Below are 27,976 nucleotides of genomic sequence, written 5' to 3'. Positions count from 1 at the left end.
GGGGATGTCCGTGCTTCAGGGAGGCTTGTCTCCTGAGGGCGCTGGAGGCTCACGGGGGGAGGGAGGACAGAAATCCACCTTCCCAGACACTTGGGGGTGTTCGGTTTCAGCGCGGCTGATCTTGCGTCTGTAAATGCAGTGGGGGGCGTCCCTCCTCCTGGTGGGGTTGGCTGTCTCAGGTTTGGACAAATCCTACTTGGTGCAAAAAAATAACCTCCCAAGTTAGTGTTGGCTGTCATCTGGTTTAGGTAAGTGTCATGCCGTCATGCAGCTGGACAAACCTCATGTGGACGTACCCTCTGCCATTGCCATCATTTCCCAAGAACCCTGTCCTCAAGAGAAGAAGAGAGAATTAATAGCAGAGCTGCCGTGTAGACAGGAGCTGGGAGCAGCAGAGGGACAGGGCGCATGGCCGGCCTCCCGCCAGGCCCATCTGCGTGGCAGGCCGACGCCGGCAAGCTCAGTCACGCTTCTGGAACTAGACTCCCCGCAGGGCCGGCAGAAGGGGCTCTTGTCACTTTCCACCTTCCCTCATTAAACAGCAGCGTCTGGTAGAGCAGGAGGTGGCGGTGGGGGGCTGCCCGGAGAAGGTCCTGCTATTTTTGTCCCTGAATCACTGAGGGTATAAAAGGTGAGGGGGCAGCGTCCATCTTGAAGGTGACTGCGTCATTTTAGAGGATTTGGCCGTCACCCCAGGACAGACCTTCTTCTACAGAAAATGAGGCTGATAAAAATGGGCTGAGGCCACTGCCACCCAGGGGAGTGTGAGGGCTTCCCCCGATGCCCCAGCCCCCGGGCATCTCAAACCTGGCCCCCCGATGCCCCGGCCCCCAGGCATCTCAAACCTGGCCCCCCGATGCCCCGGCCCCTGGGCATCTCAAATCTGGCCCCCTGATGCCCCGGCCCCTAGGCATCTCAAACCTGGCCCCTCGATGCCCCAGCCACACCCCTCCCTGAGCTCGGGATCTCTGGAGTCATGAGAGCCTTCCTCTGACTTCTGGAGTCTGCTTGTCTGAGACTTACCGAGGGCTGTGACGGTGGCGGGTGGCGGGGGAGGGGACTCGCTCGTCATTGATGTGACACGATGCAGTCCCGCAGCCGAGCCTGGGGAGCTCTGCTGGGCGAACCTCCTGCCCAGAGATGGGGGAGGGGTGTGAGGAGAGGGGGCGGCAGGGCGGGGGTGAGACCTTGGAAGTCACGACACACAAGGCAGGACTGATAGGTGAAGGACTGGAACTGGACGTGGGACCGGGGAGCCACGGTGCCCACGTGGCAGAGTGAAGCCACCACTGACCCCACATCACCCCTCCACACATGAGGACGTGTGAGAGCAGGACAGGGTCCCCCGGATGCACCCCTTACCGGTTTCCTATTGTAGGGCCGGCAGCCACGTCCAGGGGACTCGGGGTGAGAGGACTGGGCCGCCTGCACTCCGCGGCCGACTCGCTGAGGGACCCCAGACCGGTAGCACACCTGCCGTCTGCAACAACTATTCCTCTCTCGAGAGGGGAGACAATGTATGCCTTGCCCGCTTTTTAAGGCAGGCTTGAATAATATGACATCATATGTAAGGGCGCAGGTTGTCCTCCCCGTGGAAGCCATGACTCACATAAAGCAGTTTCATCCCCGAGATGACTCCCTCTGAGCTTTGCTCCCTGCAAGTGGCAGAGGAAGAAGCCGGTGTGACCGTGAATGCTTCAGCCATTATCTATCAAGCACCTGCTCCACGCCGGGCGCTGGTTTAAGGCCTTGTAATGTGCTGATGAATAAAGCAGATTGTAAATTTCTGCCCCTGGGACTTGGTATCCTCATGGACACTTGAAGAAACCTGATTCTACTTAAAGTGAATGCACAGAGGCAGTTACATGCAGAACGTGACAATCATGGGCGACACAAAAATAAATTTCAGGAGAGATTGATTTTGAAATTAGTGTAGTGCTCGCAGGCTCTGCCACTCCGAGACTGACAGCCTGTCACCTGTCTGTCTGTACTTGGGAAGTGCAATGAGTAATGTGTGTCAGGAGTGAGGACCGGGTTGAACAAAGAGGAAGGCTTGCAGAGTGGCAGAAAAAGGCGGTTCCGGGCAGAAGAGGATGCCGATGAAAGAAGAGAAAAGCCGGCCATGAGAGTTAGTGGAGTCTCAAAGGAGAGGAGAGAGAGAAACGGGTGGCAGGAGGCACATCCAGGTGAGAAACAAGAAGCCACCCTCAGCCGAGGCAGAGAAGCATTTGAGACTCAGTAAATGACCCAGACGCCGCTCTCCACTCTCAGCGGCAGGACCAAGCTCTCCGTGCGGCACAGCAAATGCAGGCCAACGGCCACCAAGCCCACGACCGAGAGTCCTTCCTGTCTGAGTCCCGTCGCTGGACCAGTGGCTTGCAGGGCACTGGTGGCACCTGATTCAGAGTCAGAGTCACCGGCACTGTGCCCCATTGGGCTGGTTCAATCCTCTCATTTCCACAATGGACACCCTCATTTAGGGAGCACCTACTGTGTGCAAAGCACGAGGTGGGCGGGGCACAAATGAGCAAGGCTGGCAGGCACCTGCCCCAGCAGGACCCCGGCTGGGTAACAAAACCAGAGGGGGCGGTGACCTGCTCCGAGTCACACAGCTTGTGTGTGTGGCAGACCCTGCGCTGACACCAGGGAGCACACCTTCCTCCTCCAGGGGGCAGGACTGACATCACATTTGTGTGGACTTACTTTTGCTCAGTGAGCCCCCTCCAGAGTCCAGGGAACAAACACCAAGTGAACTGGGAGCCGGATGTGGACAGCGTGCAGGGTGTCAGTCTGCTGGGGAGTCTACAACAAAATGCTTTAGCCGGGGGCGGGGGGTGCTTGTAAGTAACTGACATTTATTTCTCATTGTTCTGGAAGCTGGAGCCCAAGATCAAGGCGCCGGCAAGTTCAGTGGCTGGTGGGGTTGTTCTTGGTTCATGTCTTCTCACCGTGTCCTCACGTGGCGGGAGGCACGAGGCAGCCCTCAGGGCCTCCTTCCCCAGGACACTGATCCCACTCGTGAGGCTCTGCCCGCAGGACCTGGTCACCTCCTGGTCATCCCATCTCCAAATACCATCACACGGGAGTTTGGTTTTAACATATGAATTCGGGATGGGGGTGGGGCGGACGCGAATATTTATTCTAAAGCCAGCACTGAAGCTAAACGTCCTGAACCCGGAGTTACTCTTGCCCCATGAGCCACACGGACCAGATTAATCAAAATAAGGAACCCAGAGCCCTCGGGTTGAAATACAATAGTTGGAGGGACCAGAACGCTTGGCAGAACAGTCGATGGAGAGGCTGTTGAAAAGAAATGGGGTGTGATCAGTACGGTGTATCCCCACCGTCACAGAATTGCTGGGCAGTGAGTTCCACGTGGGCCCAGCGAGCGCCAGGGAAAGAGGACGAGTGAAAGGCGGAAGTGAGGGACACGTGTCTGACGTTGACAGCCCCTCGCTCCGGGCTTTCCAGGGGGTTATCTGTGTACTGCAGCTAAATTTAGCCGAAGAAAATGGATCCACTCTTAATTGGTCAACAGGTTCTTTGAGGTCAACCCAGATACGCACTTTTAATTTTTCTTTTTTATCCGTCCGCACCGTTTCACTGCGGGCGCTTCCTATTTCTCGCTTGGACGACTCCCGAAACTTTCTAAGCTGGTATCTGCCCTGGTTCATTCTCCACCCGCTGAAAAGAGACCTTCCTAAATGGCAGATCTGCTCATATGCCAGTTTATTGCCTACATCATCTCATCCGTTGTCTGCAGGGTTGAGTTTGTTCCGTTAACAAACAGGACGCCTCATAATCTGAACTTGGCCAGCTCCACACCCCCCCCCCGCCCACTGTGCGCCCCAGCACCCGAGATGCCCTGCAGCCCCTCAAAGGGCCTTCCTGGCCATCGCCACCCTTCCTCTGTACCCGATGTCCCACTGCCCAGTCCTCTCTGCACTAGTCACCCTGGCCCTGTGACTCCACTGGGACTTCTTACAACAGCCGTCGAGAACCACGGGTCCGTTGATCTTGCTCAGAACACACTTGCCTTCGCGTTTATCTAGAGATACTGTCTGTCTGTCTGCCTTCCCACTAGACTGGGAGCCCTTCAAAGCCAAGGTTGATTTTTTTAAATAGAATTCATTTTTTGGTGGGGAGGGGTGGTTAGATTTATTTGTTTGTTTAGTTATTTATTTATTATTTCTTTAATTAAAGTATAGTCAGCTTATAATGCTGTGTCAATTTCTGGTGTGCAGGCTAACTTCAGTCGTACGTGTGTATACATTCCTTTTCATACTCTTTTTCATTAGAGGTCACTGCAAGATACTGAACAGAGTGCCCTGTGCCCTAGAGAAGAGCCCTGTTGTTTGTCTGTTTTGCGTCTAGCGGCGTGTGTCTGCGCATCCCGACCTCCCTGGGAACTGACCACACGGACCGCGCTCTTTCCCGCCGGGCGTCCTGCTCAGGACGGGCTTTGAGAACGTGTCAGTCATCCCGGTTTCCATCTCGCGTCCTTCTGAGGCGCGGCTCAAGCACGGCTGCCGTCCTGGGCGCCGCGCTCAGCACAGGCAGTCTTTCCGTCCCAGCGCGGCCGGGCGTCTTGGTGAGAGACGCGGTGGGTCACGAGCCCTCGTCCGCTTCAGGCGCGCTCTCCCCGCCGCGGCGGGGCCCTCGGTCGGCCTGGCACGGCGTCCTGCGGGTGTGTTGGAAAGGGGGCCTTGCTGGGTGCTGGAGGCTGAGGCTCCCGCGTCAGCGTCTGAAAGCGTCCAGGAGCAGCTGTGGGGCCGGGGCGCCCTCAGAAAGGGCGAGAAAGGCCTGGAATGAACGGGAGCCCTAGGCCCACGGGCAGGCGCAGTGGCCCCCCCAGAACCTGGAGAAGAGCTTTCTCGTCTGTCACACGTGCCCCCACTTCCCCAAAGCTTCGCAAAACCACACCCTTGCTGAGAGCTGTGTCCGCTTCTATTTTCTGTTTTATTCTGCTTTCTCTCCTTTAATGCTGGTTGGCACGATAAATGGCAGAATCAACTTCATGACATGAACCTTGTTTTTCTTAATTTTCCTGGGAGGGTCGTTGTCTTCCCCGGTTGCCCCTGAGCTCTGCCCCCCGGGGGGCCGGGGGGGCCTCCCACTCAACACTCAAGCACAGACACACGCTCTCTTTTTGTTGTGATTGGACAGGCCGGGCTCTGGTTCTTAAGGATTTTAACCTAGTTCTCATTTCAGCCAAAGATGCACTGAGGGGCTCGGAACCTTCCATGCTTGTCTGACGAGGTGAAGACCCGTCCCTTCCTCATGCAGGTGTCATCTCTGATTTCTGAAGTGTTCGAAGTGTTCCCCCTCGGTGGGCATTGTTCATCCTCTCTTCTTTCTTCCTTTGAGAAGCCGTCTCGGGTGGGGAGCCGGGTGTACCCGAAGGGGGCAGATGCTGAGGCGCGGGTGGGGTGGTGTGGACGGGGTCCCAAGTTCCAGGCAAGCCCCGTCTCCCACCCTTGTCCTCTTGGCGGTGTGAGGGACAGTCCCTGCAGCACGGTTTGAAAGCATCTGGCTGGGCCAGTCCAGCCTTCGTCCTCTGGACGCTGTCCCGCCCTCCCAGGGCGACCTACATGCTGGCTTCCACCTCGCAGCCCCTGTGACCATCCTGCGCTGCGCAGCTCCGCGTGGGACGTCGCGCGTTGTGAGTCTGCCTGGATTTATTTTCTGGTCCTGAGTTCCTGCAGTGAACAGTCTGGTGTTCCCTCTCCTGGAGCATCGTGAGGAGGGAGGCAACTTCCTCCTAATTTCTGTCGAGGCAACACTCACGTTTTCCAAAAGTTCTCTCCCGAACACATCCATTTTTCTGTTGTTTTCGGTGTACTAAGCACAGGAGATACAAAGAGGAAGACGTGGCCTTAAGGTGATGTCAGTCCAGCAGTGGGAAGCACCACTGAGCATCCCCGATTCACCCAGTGGGTCTGATTTTGCTCTGACGACATTCTATGAGCCGCCTGCTGCTGCAGGGGTTTAGCAGTGGAAGTCTGGACGTGGTGGCTTACACGTGGCCAGCACGTGAACGGACCTGGGGTGTGCAAATAAGAAATTATTAAAACTCATTCCTTTGACTGACAGGCAACGCATCATTTTATGTGGGCCTTGCCCTGGAAAAACCCACAGTGGGGCTAGGAAGCCAGGCAGGGAAGTGGGCCACGATGCTGTGATGTGACAAGGACTTCACATAAGTATGGGACATAAAAAGTGTGATGGGAGAACAATGAGGCAAGGGATGAAGTCTAGGGGCCGGAGGAGGTGATATTTGAACTGGGCATTGAAGGACGAATAGGAGCTCATGAGCGAGGAGGGGCTGGGGCGAAGCCAGTGCTAGTGCTTTGATGTTTTCTTTGACGCTCCTTTGTCAGTGCCCTTGCTTTGTTGTTACCTCCCAAGAGAAAATACCAGGTGTCTTAGATTGACACTGTTTATATGTGTCTCCAATATAAGGGGACCGTTTACTCTGTCATTTACACTCATCCCCAAAGCCAAATCAGATGTGTTTTGCAAAGTTGGATGAGAGTGACTTCATTAGCTGCTCCTTCTCTGGGAATGTCCCGCACGAAGCTGCTTATTTACTGATTCGGTGTTGAAAATGAAGCAGGAGAACTTAAAGGCTTGGTGGGACCTGTTACGTAAGACGTGTTCCCACGGGGGTGTGAAAACTTTTCCGGACCCCGATCTGCTTGCTACACAGCCCCGCCCCGACAAGAAGGCAGGAGGTGAGCAGAGGTTCTGGGAAACCAGACAGGATGCAAAACACAAGCCAGGAGGGTGACCCGGGGGCTCCTTTGAGGACATCTGCCCTGAAACACCATTGATGACAGTGTGACAGCAGGAGTGTCTGAGTTCCCCACTGCGCCGAGAGTTACCCAAATAACAGGAGAGCTTGTGCACAGCTGGCCTCGTGAACAGCCCCAGAAACTTCAGCTGGGGCCGCTGGAGACCATAAACAAGGCATCTGCCGAGCGGCTGCTGCCAAGGTCACCCTGGCGGTGTGAGGCGCCCGTGGGGGAGCGGGCGTTGCCAGCCGTCACCCATGAGTGGCCAGCTCGGGTGTCCCCCTGCCTGGGTGCCAGGGTGCCCTTTCTCTTTGCCTGGGTTTAAAGGTACGAGATGGGTCAGGGGGAGACAGCAAAGGCAAAGCGATTTGAATGGAATCAAGCTGCTTCGGATGAAACATGAAACATCTGCAACAAGGTTTTCAAAATGTCACACTGTTAGCCTTGCGTCTGGTCCCCCTGCCAGCTGAACAGGGGCTGCCGTCCACCAGCCAGGGCATGAACAGAGCTGGGAGATGGTTTAAGAGGTTTTTGCATAATGGCAGTTTTGAGAAATTTGATTATCATCCTTGGAACGTCTACCTGGACTCACAAAACAGACCTTTCCAGCTGGAAGGCATTTGGGGAACGTGCTGCTTCTGCGCAGAGAGCGGAGAGCTGGCCTTAGATGTGGATTCACGCCAGGCCCGTCAATCAGAGCACCCTCCGTGTGACCTTGGGCAAATGATCCGGTCTCTCGAAGCCTCCATTGCCTCATCTGTAAATTAAGAATTGAACAGCTATTGCCGGCATTGTTGTGAAGATTAAGTAAGATGGTGCAAGTGACAGTGCAGGGCTCCGTACGCTTTATTTTGACTTTCTCCACCGTTACTGACAGAGGTGCAGTTTACATCACGCTGGTACCAGGGGTCCAAGCAAAGCCCACGCCTGCCTTCCTCCTCCCCTTTGTCCTGGGCGCCCTCCCTGCCTGTCGTCCTCCCTCCCCCCGTCCTTCTCCTTACTCAGCTCATAATCTATTCCCTTTTCATCAGCACTTGTTATGTTTGGTGGGTAGCTTTGTGTTTGCATGTGTTTTAGCAAAACACATATTTTATATGAATGCATTTTTATTTGTTAAATGGTTTGGGTTTATGTATACATGCATATATGTGATTTATGTAAATATATATTTACACATATATACATATGTTTAAATATGTCTATATTTCTCTCTTTTTTTGCCCTAAGCACTGTGTTTATAATCTATCCATGCTGCTCTGTGTACACATTACCTTGCTTTTTGTCACTGCTTAGCTCTGCATGGTGTGTATCCAGAGCATTCTGCACATCCCTGCTCAAGGATGGGTACCCAGGTTGATTCCAAAGCCCCTCCCCACCGCCACCATCACATCTTTCTCCCTGGACTTCCTAAGGCATTTACGTGTTACAAGCTTCCCTCTCCTGTTAAGACTGTGGCTGTGGGAGCACATTTTCTGACTTATGTACAGAGTACATAATAGTTTCTCAGTAAACATGGGGCCATTGGCTTCTTGGGCAGCTGGCACACTGGCTTACAAGCCTCCTGTGGCCTCTTCGCCAGGAAGAGTGGTTAGTACCACCTTACCTTGTAAAAGTTTCTTATGAGCAACGGAAGCATCTTTTAGAAAAAGATGAAAATCATTCAAATGTGACTTGTACTTGAATTCCTCTGAATAAACCACATTATTCATTTCTCCAAACAAAGAATTATGAACACTTACTCTAAGTGATGGAGGCATGGATTCTGCAAACCATTTGAATGCTCTCAGGATTCCCAAATCCATGGGAGGTTCCTGCTTCCCGGGCACTGAACCCCATTCCATGGAACCGGTGTGGCACTGGGAGAGGATGCGCAGTGGAGGGTGTGTGGAGGCTCCGGGGTCGAGCCCCAGGCTCCCAACAGGAAGTGAGACACTCTGACAGCAGTGGGGGGGTGGGGGGACCGCCGCCAGGAGAGGAGACAGTTGCGTTCCTGTGGGATGTGTCTTCTAGGCTGTTGGTAGGAAGCGCTAGGCCTTCTCCCTGTGGTCTTCCCATTTGGAGGGTGGGAGGGATGGTCGGCCCTGAAACAAGGTTTGTTTCTGTTGAATGCGTGACTCTGAGCGAGCCGATGTAACTTTGATGGCTGTGTAACCAGGTCACTCTCAACCTGGGGTCTGCAAACCTTCCCTGTAAAGGACCAGAGGGAAAACATTTTACACTTCACAGGTCACGTGGTCTTTGCTTCAGCGTATACTCTGCCCTCGTAGCACAGGAGCTGCCCCTGGACCGCACGTGAATGGACAGGCTCAGCCGTGTCCCCGCAAAACTGCGTTTGAAATGACAAGCAGTGGGCTGGCTCTGGCCCGGGGCCCAGTGCGTGCACCCCGAGCTGGAAGCTCACACGTTTGCTGCATCTAGAGATCCACACACGTTTAGCAGGTCTCCTAAGACAGACTGGCTCCCGCGTCTTCCTGACTTGATTGGCTATAGTTTCAGGGGGACAGTTTTTTTAATTGAAGTATAGTCGATTGACAATGTTGTGTTAATGGCTGGTGTGCAGCAGAGTGATTCCTTTTCAGATTCTTTTTCATCATAGGCCATTACAAGGTATTGAATAGTGTTCCCTGTGCTATCCAGCAGGACCTTGCTGTTTATCTATTTGTATATAGTGGTGTGTATCTGCTAGTCCCAAACTCCTCATTTATCCCTCCCCACCCACCTTCCCCTTCGGTAACCGTAAGTTTGTTCTCTATGACTGTGAGTCTATCTCTGTTTTGTAAATAAATTCATTTGTGTCTTTTTGTTTTAGATTCCACATACGTGTGATATATGATATTTTTCTCTCTCTCTCTCTGGCTTACTTCACTTAATATGATGATCTCTATGTCCTTCCATGTTGCTGCAAATGGCATTATTCCTTTTTATGGCTGAGTAGTATGTATATTTATATACACCACAGCTTCTTCATCCAGTCATCTGTCACTGGACATTTAGGTTGCTTCCATGTCTTAGCTGTTCTAAACAGTGCTGCTGTGAACATTGGGGTGCCTGTATCTTTTCTAATTAGAGTTCCCTCCAGATACATGCCCAGGAGTGGGATTGCTGTATCACATGGTAAGTCTATTTTTAGTTTTTTGAGGAATCTCCATACTGTGTTCTGTAACGGCTGCACCAATTTACATTCCCCCCAGCAGTGTAGGAGGGCTCCCTTTTCTCCACACCCTCTCCGGCATTTATTGTTTGTGGACTTTTTAAAGATGGCCATTCTGACTGGTGTGAGGTGATACCTCATTGTAGTTGTGATTTGCATCTCTCTGATAATTAGCAATACTGAGCATCTCTCATGTGCCTGTTGGCCATTTGTATGTCTTCAATGGAGAAATGTTTGTTTAGGTCTTCTGCCCATTTTTGGACTGGGTTTTTTGTTTTTCTGTTATTGTATTGAGCTGTTTGTATATTCTGGAAACTAAGCCCTGGTCAGTTGCATCATCTGCAAATATTCTCCCCCATTCTGTAGGTTGTCTTTTCATTTTATTTATGGTTTCCTTTGCTGTGCAAAAGCTTATAAGTTTAATTAGGTTCCACTTGTTTACTTTTGCTTTTATTTCGATCGCCTGGGTAGACTGCCCTAGGAGAGCACTGCTGAGATTTATGTCAGGGAACGTTTTGCCTGTGTTTTCTTCTAGGAGGTTCATGGTGTCTTGTCTTATGTTTAAGTCTTTAAGCCACTTTGAGTTGGTTTTTGTGTGTGGTGTGAGGGAGTGTTCTAACTTCTTTGATTTACAGGCATGGGGGGTAGAACATTCAACAACACTGTTAGCAGTAACATGAAGAGAAGACAGAGAGGAACTTGTACTGTATTAACTTGAGCCCAGGTAAGAGAGAAGTTTCTTTCTCTCTTTTGTGTATAGAATTTGGAGTTTAGCAGCCCAAGAATGTGACAGCTACTTCTTCTCACAAGACCCTTCTGTTTTCTCCCATGAATGGTCTTGATTTCATGGTTTAAGATGGTAGCAAGCATTCGAGGTAGAAAGATGGGAAAAGGTAGGGGTGGTGGGGGAGGGGCAGTGGAGAAGAAGAGTAAGTTAAGAACATTCACCCTGACAGATGCATTACTAGTCATTTCTGCTCATCACCTGTCATAGCTATTTTTATGCGTCAGTGTGGTCAAACAGGATGTTGCTGTGGAGGATTTGGGCTTTTTAATGTGATTAACCTTAAATCAGTAGACTTTTCAGTAAAGCAGATTACCCTCCGTGATGTGGTGGGCTTTGTCCAATCAGTTGAAGGATTTAAGAGGAAAGAGACTGATCACTCCAAGAAAGGAAATTCTGCTGCCAGAGGGCCTTTTCCCTGGGTTTCCAGCCTTCTGGTCTACCCTACCCTGTAGATTTCAGATTTGCAAGCACGCACAATGGAGTGAGCTAATTCCTTAAATTCTTTAAACTAAACCAATCTCTCTCTCTCTCTCTCTCTCTCTCTCTCTCTTGGTTCTGTTTCCCTAGAGAAACCCAGTCTTCAGGAAACATCCATGTTCTCCTCCCCCCTGGTCATTTTCAGCATGTGTATATATATATAAACTCTTTTTTTTTTAAATTTGCTTCTTTGGATCCTGGCCTGACTCTCCAGGGAATCTTACCTAGCTACCCATATTTGCTTTTGTTTTCAGGAAACTGTAAGCTAGAAGAGGCTTCTTGCAGATGGTTCATGCTTAAAAAAAAAAAACTTCCCGTATCTCACTCTAAGGGCCTTCTGATCCAACCTTACAGCAGCAAGGCAGCCAGCATAGGTGGTTTCTTGTAGGTGGCTTCGCTGTCTGCACCTAGTAGCTGCTTGATGAAGACTCGCTGATGGAGAGATTCTTGCAGCAAAGCTGTTTAGCTGATTGGCTATTCAGGGCCAGGTGAGTGGAAATCAGAGGGGTGAGAAATTGTGTGGAGCTGCAGAGGGATCCAGGCCTCCCTGTCCCCAAATAAACCTAATGAGCTGAACCTGTGCCAGCCGCCCTTGTCAGACATGCCTTGGGGGGAGAGACAGGATGGAGGCCGGCTCGTGGCCATGGGACAAGCCCCTGTCCAGGTGCCCCTGCCCCAGACTGCTGTGCCTCGGGTCCACGCAAGGGAGCTGATGGCCGGACCTGAGAGGTTTCTAGTAGAGCTGGGCAACGGTGCCAGCTGCGATGGGAGGTGAGTAACATGGCAAGACAGGCAGCTGGTGGCGTCTTCCTTGGCAGGCGGGCTGCCGCGCTCTGCCAGGCTCAGCTGCCTGTGTCCGGCAAATGCAGGGAAGAGCGGGCGGGGCCGAGAAGCGGGCTTCGGTGGAGAGCCCGCTCGGTGCTCCAGGAAGGTGCTCAGCTACAGGATGAAGCTGCTTGGCTTGCACTAGCTTCTCTCCCACCCCCTTGGCACAGGGAGCCACTCACCGGGGAAGGGCTGAGTCCCTCCTGCGCTCCTTCAAATGCGCTCCTTCCTAGGTCCACACAGGGACTTGCCCGGAGGGAGGACTTGGCAGGACACTTTAAGCTGCCTGCCACCTTGCAGGAGCTGAGGGGTCGGGACCCCTACTGTCCTTTGGAGAATCCAGGGAACGGGTTCCTGCCCAGGCGCTTGGCCAGGGTCTAAAGGGAGCCTGCATGTGCGCCTGTCGGGTAGCAAGGGTTCTGACAGAGCAGAACAGGACCTAAATGCCGGCTCTGCCATTTCCTACTGACTGTGTGACTTTGGAGGAGCTACTTAATCATTTTAAGCCTCAATTTTCTCATTAGTAAAGTGAGGCTAACATGTGTTAGGGGCTGAATTGTGCCCCACACCATTTATTTATATATTTATTTTGAAGTATAGTCAGTTTACTATGTTTTGTCAATTTCTGGTGGACAGTGTAATGCCTCAGTCACACATGTACATACATGTATTCCTTTTCAGATTCTTTTTCATTATAGGCCATTACAAGGTATTCAGTATAGTTCCCTGTTCTAAACAGTAGGCCCTTGTTGTTTATCTATGTTATATATAGTAGTGTGTGTGTGCAATTCCAAGCTCCCAATTTATCCCTCCCCACCCCGTTTCCCCACTCCTGGTAACTGTAAGTTTGTTTTCTATGTATGTGAGTCTGTTTCTGTTTTACAAATAAGTTCATTTGTGTCTTTTCTTTTTTTTTTTAGATTCCACCTATAAGTGATATCATATGGTATTTTTCTCTCTTTCTGGCTTACTTTACTTAGAATGACCATCTCCAGGTCCATCTATGTTGCTGCAAATGGCATTATTTTATTCTTTTTTATGTCTGAGTAGTATTCCATTGTATAAATATACCACACCTTTATCCAGCTGTCTGTCGGTGGACATTTAGATTACTTCCATGTCTTGGCTATTGTAAATAGTGCTGCTATGAATATTGGGGTGAATGTATTTTTTCAAATTAGAGTTCCCTCCAGATATATGCTCAGGAGTAGCATTGCTGGATCACATGGTTAAGTCTATTTTTAGTTTTTTGAGGAATCTCCTTGTTATGGCAAACTGCTGCACCAAACTACATTCCCACCAACAGGGTAGGAGGGTTCTGTTCATTTATTTCTGCTTGTTTGTTATACTCCGCATATGACTGAAATCATATTTGTTTTCCTGTCTGACTTATTTCACATAACAGATTTATAAATGTCCAATGCAGTGTTGTTAACTAGAGAGCCGTGTTTGAAGCAAAGCTCTAGAACTTTCTCATCTGGCATAACAGAAATTTTATACACGTAGAACAGCCAGCCACTCCCCATGCCCCCTTCCCCCTCTGCCAGCCCCTGGCAGAGCCATTCTGTTCTCTGCTTCCTTCCGTGAGTGTGACTGTTTTAGATTCGTCATGTAAGTGGAATCACGCAGTATTTGTCCTTCTGTGACTGGCTTACTTCACTCCCTGTAATGTCCTCTGGGTTCATCCTTGTTGTCTGATTTGGCAGGAAGTCCTACCCTTTCTCTCTGAAAAGCAGTCAAAGTCAAAATATGCAGTAAAGTTGGCTACTGGGCACCTGGTGCCAGAAAGACCCACAGAAAGGTTCCGAGTGGCACAACCTGGCCTCCATCAACCCACCATTCGAGAGCCTTTCCACCGGATATAGTTGAAGGAGGGGTGTGAGACCTGGGAGGGGCTGGGCCAGGCAAGTGCCCCGAGAGATCTGCTGATCTGAAGCCAGCAGGAGACTCCTTTGAAGTATCAGGTATAATCTTGCAAATGTGCATAAACTTTGCATTCTACCCATATTCATTTTCGATGTAGGGTAACACTTAAGGTCTTTACTGAGAAGTCAAATAGAAGTGCCCGAAGGGTTTCAGATCACTCCCCACCGGACACAGCTGAGCACCCTGGGGCCCCGCCGACTTGGTTGGACCCAGGGAGCCAGCTGAGCAGGCGGGTCCTGTTTCCCTTTGCTTCTCTCCCTTTCCCGCTGGTGTCTTTGCCCTTGGGTATCAGTCCTGGGCGGTGTTCATGGACCCCGTGAGTTAGCAGTGGGTCCTTCCGGAGATGTTAACAGATGTTAAAATGAGTTTTAATTGAAGAGGGAACTCTGAAGGACAGACCAGTTCTAGGTGCTCAGGAATGAATCATTTTGCTGCAGGGGCTACTGGTCTTACCCATCACCAAAGTCCCCGGGGGCTGCTGTGGTCCAGGTGTACCAGGGGAGGGGTGCTGCTCATCTCACTGCCCAGGTCTCCTTTCTGAGTCTTTGCTGCGGGGGCCTGGATGGCAGCTTTGCTTGGGGACCTCTTGCTGCAGTGGCTGCATCTTTCCCTCAGGAGCAACACTGCACAGCGACTCCCCTGGGGGTCTGTGTGGCCTGGCGCACTCAGTCCAGCCCACCCGGGTGGTAACCCTTGCTTTAGACTCTCCCGTAGCAGGCCACAGATGCAGGGAGCCACCCCGGAAACTCCCCACCCAGCGGGGAAGTCTGAATACCAGGCGGACGCAGCAGGAGCCAGAGCCTGAGCCGGTGGCGGGGATTTCGCACGGGTTTTTTTTTTTTTTTTTTTTTTTTTTTTCACTCTCGGCCAAGCCAGGCAGGCTCCCAGATGCCCGTCCTGAGCTTTGGGAATCTGCACCAGATAGATACTTAGAATTTGGTTCAGGCTGCCGTCAAGGTGACCAGGCAACACTGTCTGGACTCAACTGTCAACGCCAGGAAGGGACACGATGCCTTGGCTTTTGCTGGTGTGTGTTTGTTCTTGTAAGATGACGGGGGTCGGGGGGCCCTGGGAAGGAGCGGAACAAAGGGAAGTCTTCTGTTAAACACTGGTAACTGGAAGCTTATCTCCTCTGCCTCCTCTCCACGAGGAAGTGCGCTGGCAACGCAGAGGGGCCACAGAAGGCCTCTGCGCCCGGAGCGCCCCGGGTTCTGGAAGGCACAGGTGTTCCCACCTGCAAGCTACCAGCTGGTCAAGCCGGACGCAGTCTCCACACTGCGTTTCTCCTCCGCCTATAACTCGTGTCCAGCCAGGGGCAGCGGCAGGGCGGGAGCAGCGGTGCTCGGGTCCCAGCAAGGCAGCAGGGACATCCGGCAGGGAGGGCAGGAGGCCACCTCTGTCCCTGCGTTCTCCTTGTGCCCAGGACTCGGCGGGAGCCCTTGAGTTCCTGTAAGGTCAGTCCATGGGCTTGTCTCTCTCTTTCTCTTTTTTTTCTCTTAACCAACAGACACCCTTGAGGTCCTGGTTGATTTTCAAAAAGAAAAAGAAGCTTCTTTGAGTGAAAGGATGGAACATAATAAGTTCTCTCAATTTATTTAAAATAAAGGCCAAGGTTTCGATGGCTAGCGTTCCTGCAAACCCCGCACCCCGGGCAAACAGAAGGGAAGCCATTCTTTGGTGCGCACGGAGCACCTTCCTCCTCAAACGCCGCCGGGCACTTGGCAGAGGAGAGGAACAAAGCCCCTCGCCCTGTGGCCCCCGTAGCGGCCCCCTGCCCGGGCGCGCCTGCCGGCAGCACTGCTGCGGGGGCGCAGCTCCGGCCCCCTGCGCAGGTTGGCGTCCGGTTCCCGGGGCTGTAGCCACGCCCCGCCCGCGTCCCCGCCGCTCCCGGCGCCCCCTCCCGCCGGCGCCCCCTCCCCAGTCCCCTCCCCTGCCCGCCGGCCGAGCATGCGCCGTGCGCCGCGGGAGGCGGGCGGGAGCGGCGCGCATCGCTCGGGTCCCCTTCCTGCACCGCGCCGCCACTTGCAGGTTGCTAAGCAGTTATCATTTTTTCTGTGGCGATTGCAGAGGCCGTTGCTAATTGGAGAAGCCCCGCTGAGCCGCAGCATCTCCCCTCTTCGGATCCGCGCTCCGCTCTTTGCATTGAAAGAGAAAACTAGGCTGGCCTCCCCCGCGCCCTCCCCCACCATCCCCCAGTAGCCGTGTGATTTCGGAAGTATGGACTAAATCCTAGTCCTCCCGCCGACTAGACCCTGGTGGCCCCAAACTGCCCGGCAGATCGCACCGGCCCCCGGGCCGCTGTGCACCCCGGACAGGAGATCATGACTACAGCCAAGGAGCCAAATGCTTCAGGGAAATCCGTGCAGCAGCAGGAGCAGGTAATGCTGCTTTAGGGAGTGTTCCCGGGTCTCGGTGTGCGTGTGTGTGCGTGCGCGCCCGCGGGTGTGTGTGTGTGTGTGTGTGTGTGTGTGTGTGTGTGTGTGTGTGTGTGTGTGTGTGTGTGTGTGTTGAGTGATTTAGTATTCGCATGACTGTGGCCACCTGAGCCACGGAGCTGGCCCGAGAAATGAAGTGCTGAGTGTGTGCTGGGGTCTGCCTTTGTCCTCTCCCCCACTTCTATTTTTGAAAGACCCTTGGTCCATCAGTAATGCACAGCCACAGGGAGCATCTGCCGAGGTGAACTTGAAGTAAAGGGACCTCCGGACAAAGGCCTCTCTCAGAGCTGCAGAATTCAGCCCGTCTGCTGTGGAGGTTTCAACTACTTTGTAATTTGGGGGAGGGGGATGGAGGAGGTGGCTAAACCCCACCCCCCAAAATGTTCCATTTAATATTCCGTTTATTCTGACTTTCCAGCAGGACTTTGCTCTGGTCCTAACACAAGTCGAAAGAAGACGTATGAGCTGTGCTGAAAGGACTTTTTTTGGATACCTGTGTCCCTTTTCCTCCTTTTAAAACTATTTCTGAAGGTATTACCAGGTCGCTGCTGTTCATCCTGGCATTTGGAGAGTACACACTCTCCCAGCTAGAAAAGCCAGAGGAGGCACCGTGGGGACCCAGTGGGGCCCCAGCTGAGCAGTAGCAGGCCTTGGAGGGCTGGCAAGGGTGGCAAGGATTGCATTGGTGTCCCCATATGACAGCAGGTGGCCTGAAGGGCCCAGTGTCTGCAGACTCTGGAGTTGAGGGAAACCAGCAGGCTGTTATACTGTAATTCCCTTCTCAGAAGATCTTGAGGGTTCTTATCTTTTTTAATCGCTGCTTAGTTCTCCTCGGCAGATCATTAAAATAGACCCTGGGAGACACCAGTGGATTCACAGAGCAGCCTCCTCAGGCCTCGTGAATCAGCAGCGGGGGCTGACCTTCCCTGCTTATTTTAGGGGTGTTGTGAGCAGTCCCTTGCTGGGATTGGGGCAAAGATAGGGGGCCCCTCTAGAGTTCAGGAAGGCAGAGAGCCTCTCTAGGGACATTGCGTGACATCCCATCCTCAACTATTCAGAGACCTTATGAAGACAACTTTGGATCTGTTTTTCTTGCAAGCTGCCTTTTTGGGGTCATTTCCTTGAAGTCCATTTTCCCATTAAAAAATGAGACCATCTTATTAGCTGTATCACCATCATTTAAAGAACTTAGATACAGTTTCACGTCTTCTGGGAAGAAGATTCTGTAAATGTGGAAATGCAGGGGTTCTTCTGTGCAGTGGGCAGGCTCGTGTGAGGGCTCATGCTCTGGGCAGCATGAACACGGGGGTTCTCGGTGGGCAAGGCAAGCCCTCCTCCTTTAAAATATTCTACAGGATATTTGTTCACGAAAGCAAAGTGTCCATGCCGAGTTAGCATCCTGTAACTGCCTGGGCTTCCTTGTAATACAGATCTCCTCCTCACTAGCTAGGAAATAGACCTGCCCTGGGCTTCCAGGCTCCGGCGAGGACTCAGGTGGCAGTTCCGACCATGGGACAGGAGCAGTGACTGGGGAGAGAGCACAGTGCTAAGCCCAAGGGCAGGCACGCAGAAGCCGGGTCTGTGTTACGTGGAAGGAGGTCCGTGGCTCTGCTCAGCTTGCTCTCATTTTGCCTGATACCCTCACCTGCCAGGAGAGTGGAAATGGTTAACCAGGGTGTGGGTTTGGGAGGACGTATACAGGCTCTCATTTGATTTTATACCTTTTGATCATGGGAAGCGCCTTACGCTTGAACCTGCTGAAATCGTGGAAGACTTCAGCTGGCCTGACACTGAAGACCAGGGGTGCGTGGTCTCAGGGAGCAGGTGGGACGTCCAGAAGCCGCTGTCCCATCCCATGCAGCTGGGAGGGCCCTTTCCCCTGCTCCCAGAGGGACGTGAGAATTGCGGTCCCTGGCAGAGGGACTCAGAGCCTGCCCTGTGACGTCCAGCAAAGAGGAGGCCAGCAGAAGGGCCGGGAGCAGAGGCAGAGTGGGACGGAGGTCGGAGACCGCACATCTAAAGCCGACACGCCTGTAGGGGGCGCTGGCCGTGGTCTTAGCAAACTGCTCCAAGCACAGAGCGGCGAGTAACACAGCTCATGTAGACTGCTTCTTCCTCCTCCCTTATCGGTCAGTTTTCAAGAGACACAAACTCTCTGTGCGTAGGCTGCTGAGCTCTGAACACATCCTCCAATTCTACACATATTGCTCCCTTGTTTCTAATGAAGCTTTGGGGATGGCCCCTTTCCTAGGCTGGTAGCAATATGCTTCCTTTTTTTTTTTTTTTTTTTTTTTTAACGAGAGAGAAAGAGACACATGCTGGTTTGTGGTTTGCTTTGGTTTTTAAGTTGGGGATCATTTGATTGTGCTAATAACTTCATGGCTGCCGCCAACTCACCAGGCCTTGTTCCTTGGTTGAAACTCTTAGCATTACCGAGGATTTCCATTTAATGTAGCCTGAGACTTGTTTTGAACAGTCTTTAAAATTCTTTGGTTCCTGCAGACTACCCCTTAGTTCTTAGCAAGCTAACACAGGCGTAGTACAGTTTCTTACCTGCCTTGGTAGTTGGGAACCAGGCACGTGGGTGGTGGCTGGAAATAACTTTTACATGCTGAGGATTACTGCAGATTAATGAAAAAAAATCAAACGATTTTTACCTATGAATTAGAGATTGCCAAGTTTTTCCAATTTGTTTTCTAAAATATGTACTAAAAATAGATGACTCTGTAGAAAGAATTTTTTTAAATGATACTGTATGAACATTGAAATAAAATGGAGAAGAGACATCTAAAGGCCTTACTCCCTCTCTTTGGAGATGCTAAGAATTATTTTTAAATGAAATATGAAAACTCAAAGATGTTTGGACACAGTATCTCTTTTAAGCGGAATGAATTAAATCCCTCCTTTGGCTCTGAGGCCCATCAGATGTTACAGAGGCTTGTCGGTCGTGGAGTCCACACTGGCCTGCCCCCAGCTTCGCCATGTGCCCAGAGGTCAGCCTGTGAGGTGAAGTTGAAAAGGCTGAGGCCAATTTGGTTTAAATTTAGTGTATTCTCACAAACAAACTAGATCTTTCCTTAGAGAAACAAAGGAAGGGATTTTTTTTTCCCCCTGAAAATACATTAAAGCATAAATTTATTTTAAAATATACTGTCCTCGTTTCAAATGCCAAAATTGAAAAGTGGTGATCAGGGATGCCGTGGGGAGTAAGAGGAGACAGAAAGCATTCTCCTTGCTTCTGTCAGCCGTGACCATTTTTTTCCTCAAATATTGAGCAGGGAGGAGTTTTTAGTGGCAGATTCTGTATCTGTATGTGTTGGTGGGGGGTTTGTTCACACACACACAGACACACACACAGAGGCAGACCCCATGCGTCAAAATCATGGTTGGAAAAGACTTCGTAAGTGCATCGCGTGACCTAGTCCACCCTCTTTGGCTGGGGGATCTCGCAGTTAAATAAGAATATGCCTTTTCTTAAAAGGTCTTCAAAAAAGCCTCTTCCCATTCAGAAATATTCTGTGTTCTGTGGGCCGACTTGGGTCTTCTGCTGAATGTCAAGTTCACCGCCTCGATGACTTCCTAGATCTGAATGCCAGTGGGTCTGACGGTCCTTCTATATGTAACAATTACTTTTTGTTGCTTCTCTGTTTTCTCCAAGCTACACAAGTCCTAATACGTAAGGACTTAAGATTGCCCCAGTGTGTCTATTCTCCTGTTAAATTATGGGCCCCAGGACCTGCTGCTGACTGGTAGGTTGGATTATTTACCTGGACCTTTGTAATAACCATGCCTTTGCAGAAGAATTTTCTGAAGTGAATAAAATTTTATAAACAGCTATGAAGTGAACATTAAAACGCATGGAGCTTAGAATTTGGAACGAGGGTAGGATACAAAGGTGATGACTGCTGACTTTCCCAGGCCAGTCCTCTTTGCGTTAGACCGTGTTGCTTCTTTCAGTGGTAAAATTACATATTGAGGCAGAGGATCTGGCTTTGATCATCATGGGAGTTAAATTTTTTATGTAACCGCGTCAAAGGAAAAGGCAATGAGAGGTACCTGCGGTGGAGGCAGCGGTGGTGTTAAGAAGAGAAGGGGGGCTGAGAGGAGGAGGAAGGGGAAGAAGAAGAACCAGAAGACAAATTCAGTGTTAGGAAGCGCAAACCTGACGTCTTCATGAGCCTTTCAGCAGGAGCCGTGGTCCTTTCATGACTCAGAAAGTCTCACGATGTGCTGCGTTAGTTCCCACGATGGATGCAGAAATTGTCCGGGTGTAAATTAAATCATGTTCTGCCCACGGGCTGACTTAGCCAAGACTCTCTGGATAAAAAGGAGACTCGAAGGAACTGGGCGAAGAAGAGGGATGATGGCTTCTTAAGATTGTCTTGAAATTCATCTCGGACTCCTCGACTTCCAGAGCAGGGAGAGGGAGAGAAGCTCCTTGCCTGCAGAAGGGGTTGGTGTGCGAAGGGTCTGAGGGGACATCTGTCCTGTAGAGGGAGCAGGTTCAGAGCCAGAGCTCAGTGCCTGGAGCTGCCGGGTGGAGCCGGCAGCTGAGGGGCGCGGGGGAGAGCTGTGCGACGTCTTTGAGGAGAGGAAGGAGGGCGCTGGCGTGATGCTTTTCTTAGATGAGGCTGTGTAGCCTCGTCACCAGAGAGAACAGCACAGCCATGAAGCAGACACTGGCCTAAAGCCATCATCTGTGTGCTCGGGTGTCCACAGGTAGTTCCCACTCTTCTGGGATGCAAGTCACGGGATGTGTTAAAAGCAGTCAGTTAGCAAGTGTCACTTGACGAAACAAAAACCCAGACAACCCCAGACTGGCTGTATACACAGCCCAAATTCGAAACAAGTGGAAAGCAGCTGAGTTTTCTTCCTGAAAGATGCCTTCTCTGTGCATTGAACATGTTTTGTTGTGTTGCATCAACATTCCACTGAATTTCATCCAGCCCTTCATTTCTAGGACTTGGAGTTACCGTAGAAGGCTTAGCCAGGACCTTCAAATGCTCCGCAGAGGAAACCCGGGGGACCTAGAGGGTTGGAGAATGCTTTCTATTAACCATCACCAAAACACCTTCAGCTCCAGCATGTCTGTGGGGGAGGCTCAGATGCTGAGCACTTGCAGGGATGAGCAGTCCCCGTGTTCCCGCCTTATTGGCAGTTGTAGCTTTGTTATCTTTTATGGAAATGAGCCATGCCGGCGTTTGGCATTAACTGATTTGGTTTTGCCGTAGACATTTTTCACCCTCTCTCGTTGAGAGAGAGAGAAGACAGAATGAGTCTGTCGACCGAGTTCTAAAAATCGAGGAAAAGAGTATAACTTGGGGCAGAAGTGATTCTCTGTAAGCTTTTAGAGATCAGTGCTGGGTGGAGGTCCTTGCTTTGAAAATACCAGATGAGTGGAGGTTGTGCGTTCTTGATTCCAACATCATTTGGAAAGGCAGGATGAGCTAAAAGGTTTTTATTTCATATGTGGGTTTGGTTACTTTGTGGCCTTAAAGTGTGGGAGTGGATAACCATGTAATTGAGTGGAATTTCAGCCTAAATCCTGTTTGTTGTAATTCTTCATGAGAGACATTCCCGGGTCCTTCCTGACTTGGGCATCCTGTGTTCCTTGAAGTGGGGAAATGAATGAAAGAGGGGAGGGGTGGAAAGGAATTTTTAAAATAGCCCAGGTAAAGTGATCAGTCCAGAAAGTTTGTTCTCAGTCCTTCCCCCATCTGCCGTTTACTCTCCAGAACTCTTTACCGCCATGTCCCTAATGGGCCTTTTTTTAAAAAATTCAGAATATGGGGTCATTTATCCTTTTTTAAAATTAAAATTTTTTTCCCTTTTTTCATTGAAATATAATCAGTTTACAATGTTGTGTCAATTCCTGGTGTACAGCGTAATAGTTCAGTCATATGTATATATACGTATATTCATTTTCATAGTCTTCATTATAGGTTACTACAAGATATGAAATGCAGTACCCTGAGCTATACACTATAAACTTGTTTATCTATTCTATATGTAGTTGTTTGTATCTGCAAATCTCAAACTCCCAGTTTATCCCTTCCCAGCCCATTTCCCCCCGGTAACCATAAGTTTGTTTTCTATGCCTGTGAGTCTGTTTCTGTTTTGTAAATAAGTTCATTTGTATCTTTTTTTTTTAGATTCCACATATAAATGATATCATGTGGTATTTTTCTTTCTCTTTCTGGCTTACTTCACTTAGAATGACGATCTCCAGGTGCATCCATGTTGTAGCAAATGGCCTTCTTTTATTTTTGTTTTATGGCTGAGTAGTGTTCCCTTGCATAAACATACCACAGCTCCTTTATCCAGTCATCTGTCAATCCCGATTGGCCTTTAGTTGTCACTGGTACCTATAAGGTACCAATATTTGTCCATAGTTGACTTTTTATCAAACCTTCTCAATGTGATTCCACCTGGCCTTGCTCAATGACTGAGACAAATCCAACCACTGAAAAATGTATAAAGTCAGTGTAATGCATCACTTTCCTTGAGAGCATCTGCAATTTTAACAACAGCAGTTGGTGATGAGACCCAGTGGAATTACTAATGGTTGAAATTTCTGGCACAAAGTTCCAACAGAGTTGATCAAAGAAAAAAAACCTGTGGTGTTTAGTCACAATCATGAATGGAAACTTAAGGAGCGGTCACAGTGAGCACAGTCATGGCACCCCTTAAACCACTGCTGGTTCGTGGTATCTGGTCAGTTCTGTGAATTCTGCATTTACATGGAGCAGGTCCTGCGTCTGGCGAGGACCAGAGAGCAGCTGCTGTTCTGTGTTCAGCTTCCAGTCCCAGGAGGATTTAGTGGTGATGGAATTGAAGCTTGCAGCAGTCCCCTCCTAGGAAGCGTTGCCTCGGCACAGGCGTTGAGCCAGTGCCGTGGGCCCTCGTCCACAGTGCTGCCTGTCTATTTTTAGCAGTGGTGGCTGGGATGCCCTTGGATTTGGGATGCAGTCCTCCGCTAGCGACTTTACGAAACACCTTAGTGATATAATAAAGTCTTGATAAGAGAATTTTCTGTTATTTTGTGTTATTGTGTTATTCCCTTACTAGGATCTGGTCAATTGTTAGAGAGATTTAGTTTCTCCTGCCAGAACTAGAAACTGCTTTCCCATCAGAAAGCACATGAGACTCGGAGCATCATCTCAGGCTGTTCCATTGTTAATCTGGAACACAGGCTTCTGAAAAATGTCAGTGTGCACGCCTGTGTGTGGAGGTGGGAGACGGGACCACGAGGCCCCCGCACGGTCTGCTGATTGAAATGGGAAACCATGGTGGGTGGGGCTCTTTCAGAATGTTTTCAAAGTTCAGAGTCTGTCTTCCGACCTACTCCTGTGGTTCCTCTTGACAGTGATGGGAGTCTGTGTCCTTGGAAGGTTAGACTCAACCCAGACTGACATGAGCATCAGACCAAAGAATTTGAAATCTATCCCCTTTGTTTTCTTTTCTTTTTTTGTATATGTGTATTTTTATTGCAGTACAATCAGTTTACCATGTTGTGTCAATTCCAGGTGTACAGCACATTGCTTCAGTCATACATGAACATACATATATTCATTTTCATATTCTTTTTCACTATAAGTTACTGTAAGGTATTGAATTTAGTTCCCTGTGCTATATAGTGGGACCTTGTCGTTCACCTATTTTATGTATATTAGTTAGTATCTGCAAATATCAAATTCCCAATTTATCCCTTCCCACCCTTTTCCCCCCTCGGTAGCCATAAGTTTGTTTTCTATGTCTGTGAGTCTGCTTCTGTTTTGTAAATAAGTTCATTTGTCTTTCTTTTTTTTCAGATTCCACATATACATGATATCATATGGCATTTTTCTTTCTCTTTCTGGCTTACTTCACTTAAAGTGATGGTCTCCAGGTCCATCCATGTTGCTGCAAATGGCATTATTTCATTCTTTTTTATGACCGAGTAGTATTCCATTGTATAAATCTACCACAGCTTCTTTATCCAGTCATCTGTCGATGCACATTTAGGTTGTTTCCATGTCTTGGCTATTATAAGTAGTGCTGCTATGAGCATTGCAGTGCATGTATCTTTTTGAATTAGGGTTCCTTCTGGATATGTCCCCAGGAGTGGGATTGCTGGATGGTAAGTCTATTTTTAGTCTTTTGAGGAATCTCCATACTGTTTTCTATAACAGCTACACCAAAGTACATCCCCACTAGCAGTGCAGGAGGGCTGCCTTTTCTCCACACCCCTTCCAGCATTTATCGTTTGTGGACTTTTGAATAATGGCCATCCATTTCGTTTCTCTTGTAGAAATAGACAACAGAGATGTCCTTGAATGATGGTGATGTCTGTTTTAAAATTAATGAGAGAAATTTTACTTCTCTGTTTTTGAAGAGGCGATTTTTATTCTTCTTGTTAGAATATTTGAGGTTGTTACTGTGTTCACTCAGGGAACTCTTAGAATTGTAGCACGTACTTTGTATCTTAAATTGGATCCCTGGATGGGAGAGGCAAGTAAACATATTTTTAAATTTTAATAGCTACCTAATACCCCCTGTGCTTTGTGGACAGATGCTGGCTCAGAGGAAGGTTTCTCTTTGATTAGCAGGCGCACTGTCAGGGGAGAGGCATCGCCGGCGAGGAGGGCTGGGTGGAGCAGCTGGAGGTGGGGAGCAGAGACCTTCCCAGCTGTGCCATCCAGACCTGGGGGTCGGCTGAGCGCTCTGTGCTGGGAGGCGACTTGGGGAAACCGGGCGTGCTGACACGGTGGCGTGGGAAGGGTTGCAGGGGGAAGCAGAGCAGGGTCAGGCCAATTCTCGAAGAAAGGGAGGAAAACGGAACTTCACAGAATGGAATCCTGCTCAGTAGAAGGGGGTTTGGGGAGGAATGTGTGCAACTGGGAGAATGACTTGGACATCAGGATAACACTTTGTGGGGGGAGGGATTCTGTCATCCAGGTGTGTCTGATGGGCTGGAAAGGGTGCTGCGAGCTAAAGGGGTTTGTGATGTCCCCAGTGAAGTTCAAGTTTACTTAGAAGCAACAAAATATTTTAGGGCTTAATGGTTACACTCACACACACACACACACACACACACAAATATGTGTGTAGATAGATAGATAGATAGATAGATGTAGAGATACGTACATGCACTATTTCTTGAAATAGCCTGAGATATTTTTAAGACTCAGGACAATTGGAATTTTTGGCTATGATTTTGAAAAGCAGAATAAACACTGGCTTCCACCAGTACCAGGTCACATGGTACACAGGTAGAGAATGAGATTAACCAGTAAGAGAACTTCGGCAGGTAAGCGCTGTTTTATTATTAAAAATCCTAGCGCCTTAATGCCTCAGAGCTCCCTTAATGCATTCCATTAATTTGACCTGCTCATTACAAAGGCAGGGTGGGGCAAGGGGTGGGGTATTCTGCCTTGACCTCGCCAGTCGCTCTTTTTCCGGGGGGTTGGAAGAGCACACGTGGGCGTGGGCATGGATGCCTCTGACTTCTGATCCCAGGTCCCCGCTCCTAGCTGAGGGACCTTGGGCCAATCTGGTCTGTGTCCACATCTGGAGAGAATGCCCATTACACTGTATTTGTGAAGCACAGAACACTTCCTAGCGTGGAGATTTCAAACTGCTGTCGAGTGAGCACTTCCTTTGTGTGCTGGCATGGCGTTGACATGTGAACGGCTCTTGTTGCTTTCAGCATTTGGCGGAGGCTTGTGTGTCCATTCTAACAGCGGCTGTTTTATGAAATCATAGAATGTTGGACTTTTAAGGCGTTTCATAGACCATCCTGCCCAGTGATTTTTGGACTTTTGTTTTCTTAACAGAAACCTATTCCCCAAATTAAATAAGCCAAACCCAACATGTGAAAGAGGTGACAGCACTTCCTTAGGGACACCCAGGGACATCCCAGCAGAGCCCCAGAGCAGCTGGGGGCACGGCTTTCAAACCAGACATCTAATTCAGCAGTAGAATGTTACACAGGAGGCAGTAAGGCTCAGAGAGGTTAAGTAAATTACCAAAATCACACAGCAGACAAACTGCAGATTCAGGACGCAACCCCCCCCCCTTTTTTTTTTTGCTCCAAAGCAAGCAATCCCAGGTGAGATGTGGTAAAAGTTATATACTGAAGAGATTAACACAAAAACTGACATTAACTGGAAATGGCACAGGAAATAAAAGAAATAAGTATTATATATGCACTGAAAAACTCTTGTCTGCAGATCAGCTGACAAAGGTACAGGCTTGGGGCAGCGAGGGGTTGACCGCTGTTCTCTGTCTTCACATCGTGCAGGAGTTGTAGCTCTTTCTTCGTTTGGTGGCACCATCCCAGGAGGCATTTGGTTTTTCATAGCAACTTTTCTTATTTAATTAGTTATTTAATGAGTTGCTTTGGAAACAAGGGAAAAAAATGAAGATATAATAAATGTTTTTCTCCACCATTTTTTCCAAGTAAGCAACAATGAATAAATTCTGCTTGCGCTGGAAGTGTGCAGTGGGTAATTTCCATCTCCTCTTACCCTTAAATAGCTTCAAAGGTGGTAGTTACACAACAGGTGTGGGGAGATGAGTGTGAAAGAGGAGGAGCCCCAGCCTAACGCCTGTGCGCGCGGGGACTTGGACCCGCAGGCGTTCGGACGTTGAAACATTTGGAAATTTCATTAGTTCACGAGCTTAAAGTGAACCGACAGTGTCGATCACTACCCTTGGATTTCAGATCCGTCTTTTTTTCTGTGATTTTTTTTTTAATTGAAGTATAGTCGATTTACAGTGTTGTGTTAGCTTCTGGTGTACAACGTAATGATTCAGTTATGTATGTGTGTGTATACATATATATGTGTGTTCTCTTTCCAGTTCTTTTCCATTATAGGTTATCACAAAATATTGAATGTAGTTCCCTGTGCTGTATGGTAAATCCTTGTTGTATATCTGTTTTATATATAGTAATATTAATCTGCAAATCCTAAACTTCTAATTTATCCCTTTCCCCCTTTCCCTCTTTTTAACCATAGTTTGTTTTCTATGTCTGTGAGTCTCTTTCTGGTTTATAATAAGTTCATTCATGTCATTTTTTAGATTCCACATATAAGTGATATCATGATACTTGTCTCTGTCTGACTTACTTCACTTAGCATGATAATCTCCAGGTCCATCCCTGTTACAGCCAATGGCATTATTTCATTCTTTTTTCATGGCTGAGTAGTATTCCGTTGTATATAGGTACCACAACTTCTTCATCCAGTTGCACAGACCCCTTCTGAGGGTCTGATGAAAGCCGTGGAGCGGCTCACCAGGAAAAATCCGACCGTCTCTTGATCACGTGAGGCTCACAGAAGCCCCCGGGTCTGCAAGTAGACTGCAGGTTGCGTGTCTGTCCCTTTAATGGGGTCTTGCAGAAACCAGCAGGGTCTGAAGATCATTGGCAGATACATGCTCACTGCTCAGTCCTTGTGCAGATACTGACTGAGTAGCGGTCCCGTCTGGGTGCAGTCAAAGCGCTCACTGCATAGGGGAGGGGCTGGGGTGGGGCTGGGCGTGGAGGGTCAGGGAAAAATGGGTCTGGTACCCCAGAAGTGGTGGCTGAAGGGTCTGT

The 27,976-nt window shown here is 49.5% G+C and overlaps 1 protein-coding gene across 4 annotated transcripts in view; it reads left to right on the top strand.

The window, feature by feature from the left end:
* The window catches only part of DPP6 (dipeptidyl peptidase like 6), an 846,033-nt gene that overhangs the window by 413,995 nt on the left and 404,062 nt on the right, over window positions 1-27,976 (top strand). Inside the window, exon 1 of one of the 4 annotated variants that reach the window (XM_031455766.2) lies at window positions 15,970-16,338. The exons of the other annotated variants lie outside the window; for them this stretch is intronic. Within the exon in view, the coding sequence (XP_031311626.1) occupies window positions 16,282-16,338 (57 nt within the window). The 5' untranslated portion in view covers window positions 15,970-16,281. Of the gene's footprint in view, window positions 1-15,969; window positions 16,339-27,976 lie in introns of those variants that run through there. 4 annotated transcript variants of the gene reach the window in all.

Source organism: Camelus dromedarius, chromosome 7 (assembly GCF_036321535.1).
Source record: "Camelus dromedarius isolate mCamDro1 chromosome 7, mCamDro1.pat, whole genome shotgun sequence".
NCBI classification, from domain to species: domain Eukaryota; kingdom Metazoa; phylum Chordata; class Mammalia; order Artiodactyla; family Camelidae; genus Camelus; species Camelus dromedarius.
The sequence above is the reverse complement of the archived record's forward strand: the minus strand, read 5'-3'. Positions and strand labels throughout refer to the sequence as shown.